Source organism: Raphanus sativus, unplaced genomic scaffold, assembly GCF_000801105.2.
Source record: "Raphanus sativus cultivar WK10039 unplaced genomic scaffold, ASM80110v3 Scaffold2727, whole genome shotgun sequence".
Taxonomy (NCBI): domain Eukaryota; kingdom Viridiplantae; phylum Streptophyta; class Magnoliopsida; order Brassicales; family Brassicaceae; genus Raphanus; species Raphanus sativus.
Genome location: NW_026618035.1, coordinates 1 through 10,708, shown reverse-complemented (window position 1 = coordinate 10,708; position 10,708 = coordinate 1). Strand labels below are relative to the sequence as shown.

General features: G+C 35.7%; 2 protein-coding genes across 3 annotated transcripts; one reads left to right on the top strand and one right to left on the bottom strand.

Annotated features, from left to right (window-relative positions):
- Window positions 1-2,703: 2,703 nt before the first annotated feature.
- On the top strand, window positions 2,704-5,387 carry LOC130505949 (L-ascorbate oxidase homolog). 2 transcript variants are annotated; one of them, XM_057000553.1, is made up of 4 exons: window positions 2,704-2,858; window positions 2,977-3,257; window positions 3,906-5,012; window positions 5,078-5,387. In XM_057000553.1, the coding sequence occupies exons 2-4, from the start codon at window positions 3,013-3,015 to the stop codon at window positions 5,373-5,375; spliced, it is 1,650 nt and encodes a 549-aa protein (XP_056856533.1). In that variant the 5' UTR covers window positions 2,704-2,858; window positions 2,977-3,012; the 3' UTR covers window positions 5,376-5,387. The 2 variants fall into 2 exon arrangements, with proteins under 2 accessions (XP_056856533.1, XP_056856532.1); XM_057000552.1 differs by lacking the exon at window positions 2,704-2,858 and having other exon boundaries at window positions 2,868-3,257.
- Window positions 5,388-5,946: 559 nt separating this feature from the next.
- On the bottom strand, window positions 5,947-10,279 carry LOC108820463 (kinesin-like protein KIN-14T). The gene is made up of 11 exons (XM_018593401.1): window positions 10,081-10,279; window positions 9,894-9,972; window positions 9,321-9,481; window positions 9,004-9,110; window positions 8,725-8,903; window positions 8,472-8,633; window positions 8,176-8,391; window positions 8,056-8,093; window positions 7,372-7,499; window positions 6,169-7,282; window positions 5,947-6,065 (listed from the first exon to the last, which is right to left on the bottom strand). The coding sequence occupies exons 1-11, from the start codon at window positions 10,277-10,279 to the stop codon at window positions 5,947-5,949; spliced, it is 2,502 nt and encodes an 833-aa protein (XP_018448903.1).
- Window positions 10,280-10,708: the final 429 nt, after the last annotated feature.

Sequence of the window (10,708 nt, the reverse complement as noted above, 5' to 3'; positions counted from 1 at the left end):
TGGTTTGACTTGTGTTCAACATAAATTCATAACCCACTTGTTTTATTAAAAAGTTTTATGTATATTTTTAGTGTTTTATAATTTACATATATAGTAGAATATATTATTTTCTAATGAGTTAATTTGTTAAATATACACGAAAGTGAATCAAATTAGGTAACTACCCTATGTGCTTGGAAACTCCTCTTTACTGTTCAATATTTGGTCTGCTCTACCGATATTGGCCCTACTCTCTTCTTTCTCTTTCACTTCTTCCTATATTTTTCTTTTTCGTTGAAATCTTCCACCTCAAATTCTTACAAGTTTTTTGTACAACTCTCTCCAATCCTTACACTAATTCATCAAACTCTTTTTTCATTTCGTTGAGGTTTCTTTTCATTTCATGTCTCCAATGCAAAATATGTTTGCAACACCAATCTTCTGTAATTTACTTCTCTTTCTCATCTGGTTCTTGCCACCATGATTCAGTTTGGGAATATTTTATTATGATTCAAGAATCAAAATCAAAGGAAGGAATAAGGGATTGCGACTACAGTATCTCAATAAATTGGAAATCTACAATTTTTATAAGTTTTGATTTTAAACAGTATATAGATTGTTAGCTGATAACTTTTTATTAAAAATATATTTATCAAGTTATAAAATGAAGTAACCTCTGAGCTTTTTACTTATATGGTAAACAATGTGTTAACGGGTCTCCAATATCATATCGTCGTAGATGATATATGTTCTTTAACTGTTACATGGTTTGTTAGATGACACATTGATAGTTAGCTGATACACAATTTGATATATGATTTGTTAAATGATACATCTTTTTGATAAATAATTGGTTAGTTGTTACATGATTTGTTGTTTGATACATGTTTTTGTTAATTGATATATAGTTCGATATCAAATAATAAATATTTACTAGTATGTAGAATAACACTTCATTTAACTCTCTATGAAAACAATTATGATTAATTTGTAAAGTGTCTAAATAATCAATGGTCAATAGCACAAAAAAAAAGAGTATTCATTGTTTGAAATCAAACAATATATCAACTAACAAAACACATAGCAGGTAACAAATCATGTATCATTTAACAGACGTATTTCCAAATAACTATATAAAATTAAGATTCTAATCAGCATTAATAATATCCGGTAACTAGAAAAAAGCCGACTAACATTAATGTTATCCAAAATTAAAAAAAAAACAACTTTACGCACTCGCTCTCGCCTTCTTGACCTTTGTAGGTGTGTCACCATTTCTTTCTCTTCACCTATCTCAGATTTCACCGTTTTGACATCCGGTCTCCTGCTCGTTCTTCTTTGGCACAATTGAGCAAAAACTTATATCAATCATTGAAATATGTTACGTCGATAAACCAGAGAATTTATGGGATAGTTTTTGTGATCGATGGAGGAGATAATGAAGACTTACTGTGATTATAAGATTAGTTGGTAAATATGAACAAAAAGGGAAGATATGGCTCAATTTTTAGTAAATAGTATATTGACAGAAACAATAAAATCTGACAAAGAAAAAAAATTGCAGAAAAGAAGAGAACGAAGAGATGGTGGAGAAGTAAGAGAGGAGAGAGATACAGGAGAGTAGGGGTATCAGTGGAATTTAAAAAAATGAATAGTGGACATGGTATTTACCTAATATTGATCATTTCTATGTATATGGAGCATAAATACTCTTTTCTAATATAGATGTTTGATAATATTTTTTACTTTTACATAATATTATATTGATTTTTTATAACTTGATGCAATCTGATGTAATTTTACTATTCATATATTAACTTGTTGTTTTTTGTCAATTTAGTTTAAAATGAAACAACATACTAAATATTTTAATTTTTTAATTAATTTTCTATAAATTATTATTAATTTTATGATATTTTGTTTTCTTGAAAATTGAACTCTCAAAATTTTATATTTGACTAAACTAAATAAGGTAATATTATATTTGAAATTGTTTTATATAATATATATTATATATTTCAGTTTGTGTTTTATTTTCACCCCAAATAAAATAATTTTGGATTTGGTCAATATATGAAAATTGATTTGTTTAAATAAACTTTGAAATTGTAATTAATTAATTTAAAATGATTTTAAATTCAGTGACAGAATATGTAAATAAAAAATACAAAAATGAAATAACTAATTCATGGTAAAAGCAATGGTTAAATGTGTAAATAAAATAAAGTATTTAATTAACTATCCAAATTTCCAAACAATTTTTATTTAATTTGTTATCTAGATTTCCAAATAGTACCAAAATGTATTTCAATTTTAATAATATAGATAAATATTTTTCTTTAGAAGACATAATATAATGTTTCGACGAATTAGAGACACCCATATGATTTTCTCTAAAAAAAAGAATACGAGAGGTTATTTTTGTAAAACGCATTTTAGATGCTGAGCCTGAGGTCCAAATGCATGACGATAAAACACAATACTGCACTACAAGGAAATCAAGCTTGTAGACGAGAAACCGTCTAGGAATTAAAGTACTCGATCACAGAATCTGAATGCCACAAACAGTTCTAAAACTATATTTTCTAAGTCCTCACAAATCTATCAAAACTAATATAATACATTTGACGTTGGTCACAACCTTGTCATGATAACATTTTACCGGTTACATTCATTTGAGGTGTAATAAAAAGACCGCTAAGGACATTTCCAATTTTAGATACGATCGAGTTGTTATGATTCATAGTTCTGGAACCTTGAAAACTGAAATTAACAAATAAAAAAGATAGAGAAAAAGTTTGTTGCATCACCACTTTCAGATATAGAAATTAGAATTGGAGATGGAGCGTAAAATATGGTAACAATACCTTGCAAAAGAAGTTAGGTTCCCCCTGCATAAATACTTCGAATCACCCAAACGACAAGAGGATTCATCCACAGCAAAGCTAGCTTTTGAGGGGAATCAATAAAAATATTTTTTTTTCTTTTTTTTTGTAGGAAAGGGTTAGTTATACGTAACACAGAAAAATATATATGGAGGGGAGGTTATTGACGGTGTTGGTCTGCCTCGTCTCTACGGTGGCAATAGTGAACGCCGGCGATCCTTACTTCTTCTATACATGGAACGTGACTTATGGAACAGCCTCACCTCTAGGTGTTCCTCAAAAGGTGATTCTCATCAATGGTCAGTTTCCTGGTCCTAACCTAAACTCAACCTCTAACAACAACGTGGTCATCAATGTCTTTAACAACCTCGACGAGCCTTTCCTCTTGACCTGGTAATTTAACCTCGACGAGTCTTTAACTAATTTAAAAAAAAAAAAAAAAAACTATATACTGTAGTCCCTAGCTATTCTTTGTTAGATTATGATCTTAATAAGTTAGCCTTTAGATTTATTCGGTTCAGGTATATTCGGTTTCGGTTAGTTCGGTTCGGTCACAAGTAGCACCAAATTGAACCAGAAAAAGTTGGTTTATGTCATTTTTGGTAATTTTTGCTTTTAAAATTTCACCAAAAGGTAATCAATTTTTGGTTTCGGTTAGATTTTGTTTTTTTTTTAAATTGACTATTTTGTTATTTTTAGTCAAATTTAATTTCTCTATTATTTGAGTTTTGTTAATTTGGTTCAGTTGTTTCGGATAAGCTGGTTACTTTTAGAATTTATAATTTATTTTTTTAACTAAATACTGAGAAGCGACTGATAATCAAATTATTTTCAAAACTTTTGAAGTAAACCAAACTCAAAAACGGAAATCGAACCGGAAAGCAAAAGTTACGGTTTGGTTGGGTTCAAATCCGGAGAGCTAATTAGGGTTGTTGTTAGAATACGCTGTCCGGACAGTCCAGCTTTAAGGCAAAACAAGTCTGCTATTTGACTAATTAACTCCTGTGTAATATGAGTACTAATGGTGGAATGTGGTTGCAGGAGTGGTATCCAGCACAGGAAGAATTGCTGGCAAGATGGTGTGGCTGGGACTTCATGTCCCATCCCAGCAGGACAGAACTTCACTTACCATTTCCAACCTAAGGACCAGATCGGTTCCTACTTCTATTACCCAACCACTTCTCTCCACCGCTTTGCTGGTGGGTTTGGTGGTCTCCGTGTCAACAGCCGTCTCCTTATTCCCGTTCCATACGCTGACCCTGAGGATGACTACACCGTCCTTATCAATGACTGGTACACAAGTGGCCACACCGCTCTCAAGAACTTCCTTGACAGCGGACGCGCCCTTGGATTGCCTAACGGTGTTCTGATCAATGGAAAGTCTGGAACGGTTGGTGGAAAGAACGAGCCTTTGTTCACGATGAAGCCAGGAAAGACATACAAGTACAGGCTATGCAATGTTGGATTCAAGTCTACTCTTAACTTCAGGATCCAGAACCACAAGATGAAGCTTGTGGAGATGGAAGGCTCTCATGTTCTTCAGAACGACTATGACTCACTCGATGTCCACGTTGGTCAGTGCTTTTCAGTTCTTGTGACTGCTGACCAGGCAGCTAAGGACTACTACATGGTCGCATCCACTAGGTTCCTGAAAAAGGAACTAAGCACGGTCGGTGTGATCAGGTACGCAGGAAGCAACGTCCAAGCCTCAACAGAGCTCCCCAAGACTCCTGTTGGTTGGGCTTGGTCTATGAACCAGTTCAGATCTTTCAGGTGGAACCTCACAGCTAGTGCTGCAAGGCCCAACCCACAGGGATCATACCATTATGGAAAGATCAACATCACCCGTAGCATCAAGCTTGTGAACAGCAAGAACGTGGTGAACGGTAAAGTCAGGTTTGGATTCAACGGTGTATCACACGTTGACACCGAGACTCCTTTGAAGTTGGCTGAGTACTTCCAGATGGCAGAGAAGGTGTTCAAGTACAACGTCATCAAGGACGAGCCTGCAGCACAAATCACAGCCTTGACCGTGCAGCCTAATGTGCTCAACATCACTTTCCGTACCTTTGTAGAGATCATATTCGAGAACCATGAGAAGAGCATGGAATCATTCCATTTGGATGGTTACTCCTTCTTCGCAGTCGCGTAAGCACCTTGTAAACCCTAATCTTTACCTCTCTGTCTTTCTCTTTAACCCTCTCTTCTTTCAGCTCTGAGCCAGGGAGGTGGACACCTGAAAAGAGAAAGAACTACAACTTGTTGGATGCGGTTAGCAGACACACGGTCCAAGTCTACCCAAAGTCTTGGTCAGCTATCCTCTTGACATTCGACAACGCCGGTATGTGGAACATCAGGTCTGAGAACTTGGAGAGGAGATACCTTGGACAACAATTGTATGTGAGCGTTCTGTCACCGGAGAAGTCTCTAAGGGACGAGTACAACATCCCCCTCAACACTAACCTCTGTGGCATCGTCAAGGGCTTGCCATTGTCTGCAAGCTACACTTAAGTTAAGTAACTATACTCCACAAAGTGGGGTGTATCATTAATTTTCTAATTAACCCTTCTCCTAATTTTAATGTTTATAATATGTTGTAAACTACCAGCTCTACTTGTTTTCATATACTATCATTAACCACAATCAAAAAAAGTTTTTGCTTTCTCATTGCAACTACAATGCATAGAATTGCAAGCAGCTGCATGTAATCAAAGATGTAAAGTTAAAAAGATACGTCAGAACACAATGAGGCTTGGTTTGAAACAAAACAGAAGAATAGTTAATGAGAAGTGGCCACTACTACTTATTGATCAGAATGTGTAGGACCGACACCAACAATATCAGTCTAAAACACAGATTTTGTTTTTATGGCACAACCAAAATCAAAAGACAGGACAACTAGATTACAGATTTACACATCATGAACATAAACTGATGCTTCACTTGATTCCATAATAGTTTTTTTTTTAATATAAACTTACTCTAGTCCAAGGAGACAATCTTTTCTCTAAAAAGACAAATAAACTTTTTATAATTACCCCCAAAAAGACATGTTTGGTTTTTAAAATCGTTACACATAACTTTACTGCATTAACCCGTTGAAGAAGTCACTACCATAGCTCACATCAATAAGCCATAATCCCACAAGTGTACGAAAGCATAATCCCTCAAGTTTCTGCATAAGCGCATGAGCGCATCTTCCTGCAACTAAAGACAGAATCTCAGGACAAAAAAAAAACAGAGCAAGCGTTTGCGTTTGTAAGATCTAAACCAAAGACACAAAACATGGATCCAGATAGTTTACCTCTCTCGACCAGTATTCCTTGTGGCCTAAGAAATGGTGTGGCTACATCCTCCTCGAACGCTACTTCTCTCTGAGAATTTGGTAAGGTCTTGTTGAGTTCTAGTAGCAAGCCCGAGACAGGTGAATCTTGCTTCCGAGCCGCGCTTCCATCCACTCCAAACCATGCATCGTCTATGTGTTCACAAAGACCATCGTATCGGAAACTTGGAACATGAAGAGATGTATTGTCTTCTTCGTTAGGGTTTGGGTATTTGAACAGAATATGGTCCTCTGTTTCGGCAGAACAGAGACAATCCAGCTCAAACAGATCATTAAGCAACAGTGGATGTTTAATCACGGCCTCCTCTGTTTTGGACTCTTCTATGTCTTCCAATGTTCCATTCCCATTAGATGACCTTCCCAACGATATGTTTCTGTTTAGTCTCTGTTTCTTGTCAAGCAAGTAACTTCCGTTTTCGGATTGTGAATGTAGCCAACTGTTAATCCTTGAAATCTCTGTTTCTCCCTCCTTCTGGCTAACGTTTTTCTCAAAGACACCAATCTCAGATCCAGGCCCCGTCTGTTGTACTTGTTTTTTTTGCTCAGACACGACCAACTTAATGTCACATTCAGATATGTCCTGACTATAAACCGTTGCTGAATCGTCTTCTCTATTCTGACGCATAGCGCAAGTCGACTTCGAAACGCTCCTCTCTGATGAGTCACACAAAGAATCATATCCGTTCTTCACCATTGGAAGACACACAGATTCAGATCTGACATGTGTCATTGAGTTCCTTCTAGACTTCAAACCTGGACCATTGGAGATTGCGCTAAAATCTGCCCCTGATGATAACCTTCGGTTGCTGCTAGCTGTTGGTCTCATGAAGCTAGAATAAACATCCGAAGCACGTCTTGATTTGTTTCTCTTTAACTTTGGAGTAACCTGAATCTCTTCTCTGATGATCTCATCCACTTCTTCTGCTTCTTCAGTAACATGAGGCTTACCTGAGAGTTTCTCTAGTGTCTCGTTTAGATGTCTGATGTCTTTTATCGTTGTCTCACGATCTTTCTCGATCGTTTCCATCATCTTCTGCAGATTCATCATCACAGTCTCCTTTTTTTCTTGTTCCTCCTACGCGTGAAAAGATTGTTTAACCCATCAGAAAAGTGTAACACTCTAAATAAAGTTTACGTGGTATGCAAATTATTTAATTTCCTTACCTTTGATTCGTCTTGACCTAAATGGATGTTCTTTGCCCTCGTTGCGAAATTCAAAGAGCATATGGTTTCACACAGATCATCTTCTTTCCGGCTGATATGAACAAGCATCAATGTCTTAGAGTCTTGCCCTGAAAAATCAAGAACCAAACGTCAAGAAGGGAGCACAACATTTCAGTTAAGATCAAGGTGTAGGCCTGGTCAAATTAACTGGGGATAGAAAACCAAACCAAAAAACAAAACTGGAATTGAACCAATGTTCACAAATATCGGTACAGTTCCTATATCTCCACCGAAAGACAGAAATTAATTCAAGAAATGATATAGGTACATGAATATCTAAACAATAAAACATATATTTCAAAATATTAGTTATATTTAGTTCTAAAATAACCAAATATCTTAAAATATATAAACCAAACTATCTGCAAAAATTGAATTACCTAAATATCTTTTATCAACAATATTTAATGAGTTATTCAAAATTACCAGAAAAAAAAACTGGAACATCATTGGATCCAAAATATTTTGGAATCAGCCAGTTCTCAATCTTTTTATTCGAAACCGAACCAAAAAGTGAAATTACCGAACTGAAACCAAACAACTCCTAAATCTCTAGAATTGAAACTGAAATACCAAAACTAAACACTCAGGCCTAATCAAGAGTTTATAGAAGATTTTAGTTACCAAGAGAGTCTTTCAGAACTTGTGTGAGCTTGCTGTTCCTGAATCACAGAACAAAAAAACTCAAATGTATCAGAGACTGAGACGTAAAGGGTTACAGAAAGAAAAAACTGATATGTTTACCTGTAAGGAATGTGAGCATTCTTGCGTTGAAGAGAGTTGATGACATCTCCGAGAGCAGATAAAGAGAGATTAATGGCTTTGCCTTCATCAAAACGGCGACCAGTGGCTTTAGTTTTCAACACGCGCTCACTTCCTCCAAGATCAACTAGCCAAATCTTGTTTCTTCCACGCCGTCTCTCAGAAGCTCCAGCACAAGTAATCGATACACGGATCATACTGTTTCATAATCAAAGATCAAATAACATAACGTGTAACAAAAGTATACAGAAAAAGGGATATAGCATTTGAGTATTTACCAGTGTGATCTGCTGGATGCAGAGTTAGAGTTAGTAAAGGCAGTTGCTCTGTTTCTGCAACCTATTTTGTATAACTTGAAGACTTCATCAAAGTCATTCACTTTAAGAGTCACCAAGTTCTCGATGTCTATCTCTCCCTTTGGGTCTGTGTGTATCAGCAGACTGAAACAGAGAAACAAAACTCAGTTGAGTTAATAGAGTTCCAATCCTATCCATCAGGTAAGATTCTCTGCACATGTTATTATTTATTTGCCTTGGAGGTATGGGACCAATGGGTTTAGTTCCTTGAGAAAGAAGCAAGTCTCTGAGATTCCCCATGTAAATCTCAAGCATACTAAACTTGATTACAAACTTATGATTGCTTTGCTCCACTTGTTTGAACAATCCCTTGATTGCTCGAGGAACGATACCTGGTGATTCTGGAATACCCTCCTGAAACATTATCCTCTCATATTATATATCAACTTAAAGAGGTTCAAGTAAAAAAAAATGAAATCAAAGAGAGATGTGTTTCATTAATCCTGCTTCTTACCATTGTAAATGTTTTTCCAGTACCAGTTTGTCCATAGGCAAAAATGCAAGCGTTGTAGCCATCGATAACCGATTTGATTACCGGTTCAGTCTCTAAGAAAACATCATCTGACAAAAAAAAATTGAATACTACATCAACAACACTTTCATGTATGTGTGTAATCCGTCTTAGGCCGTTATGTCACATAGCCAAACTGAAACATTATTCTATATCCCTCAAATTTTTTTTAACATTCTTACTAAATTCTCTATATCACTTAAAATGTGTAAGGACGAGTCATTATGGAAATTTCTCAAAAGAAAATCAAAGCCACATACCTTGCGATGAATCAGGTTGGAAAACTCTGTCGAAGTTGTAGGTTTTCCTCTTGCTTTCTGTTAACTTTATGATAATGTTTCTTGCGTCCGAAGAAACAGGGGCTCTTGAGTTTTTGGAGTCTAAGGGTTTGACTCGACAAAACACACGAATGTTACCTGACCAATTATTCAAAACTGAAACCGATGAAGCTAGATGATAAGAGAAAGAATAGTATATTTCACCTATCAAAGGAATCACACTCTAGAATCAAATCCAGCGAAGTACTGAATCCAATCTAGCTTCGATCACCAAGAACAGACTCTTGATAATCGCCAAGTTGCAGAGAGAATCTCTAACAACCTTAAGTCTTTACAATATATCTCGATGAATGTAAATGACACGTAATACAACTCTTTATACTTCTATTCTCTTTATTTGAATATTTCTTCCGCTTCAACTCTCTTCTGCCACCTCAGCACCTTTCTTCCTCTTCAAGTAATAAGCTCTTAAAGGCTTATCAATAGACTCTTTAACAGAAAACTTACGTTAACAATTCGTAGTTATTTTTTGTTTAAATCCATTACTAATCTTAAAGGTCCAAAAACTCGTTAAGAATCTGTCTTCTTCGTTTGTTCTGATCATTTACTTGAACGGTTAGTGCAGAGAGTTGATCTGTAACCAAAATAAAACAGAGGAAACAGAACAAGACCCATAAGTAACAGAACATAATAAACAAATAATAATTGAAGTTCAACGATTGCGATGCGTTGCATGTAGTACCTCTAATGCTCTGTTCTTCGATGAAAGCAGAGTTGTCTTCTTCCTTTGATGTTGAAGATATCTCAGAAGAAGAAGGGACGTTCTTGGGGATGTTGCAAACAGACTTAACCCAATATGAAGTCATATGAGATTTTAAATCGAGCAATGAATGGATTGTCTCCGGCAAATTCTGAACCGGGCTCGACCTTGTCCTCTCCATTACACCAAATATTGATCTTGAACAGAAAACAGAGCCGTTCCTAGGATTCAGATTCTGATTTCACTGAGCTTTTGACGATCAAGTGAAAGTAATGAGAAGGAAGTAGTGAAACTGGAGGCAGAGCTCATCAATGGCAGAATCTGGGGATTAGCTTTTGCTTTTAGAGGGCAAGAAACTTGGAGAGAATGCTCTTTGCTTTGGGAGAGATTTGTAGCACTTGTCAATATTACCAGATGGAAAATAATATTTAAATTAACTATTTTTAGAAGAAATTAATTACTATTACTCCTTTTTAACTTTAACAATATTGATGAAAATGTTGCTACTTAGTATGTTTTTAAATTAACTATTACTAGGTAATAACCCGCGCCTTGCGCGGGATGAGGTAGCTGTTTTATATGTTTAAATTATATATTGGTAATTATGTAT

Coding starts and splice junctions, on each gene's coding strand:
- LOC108820463 (XM_018593401.1), bottom strand. CDS start 10,279: ATGGAGAGGACAAGGTCGAGCCCGGTTCAGAATTTGCCGGAGACAATC. Junction 8,904..9,003: donor CTGGAAAAACATTTACAATG/GTAAGAAGCAGG, acceptor ATAATGTTTCAG/GAGGGTATTCCAGAATCACC. Junction 7,500..8,055: donor AGTTCTGAAAGACTCTCTTG/GTAACTAAAATC, acceptor TTGATTTTTCAG/GGCAAGACTCTAAGACATTG.
- LOC130505949 (XM_057000553.1), top strand. CDS start 3,013: ATGGAGGGGAGGTTATTGACGGTGTTGGTCTGCCTCGTCTCTACGGTG. Junction 3,258..3,905: donor GAGCCTTTCCTCTTGACCTG/GTAATTTAACCT, acceptor ATGTGGTTGCAG/GAGTGGTATCCAGCACAGGA. Junction 5,013..5,077: donor TACTCCTTCTTCGCAGTCGC/GTAAGCACCTTG, acceptor CTCTTCTTTCAG/CTCTGAGCCAGGGAGGTGGA.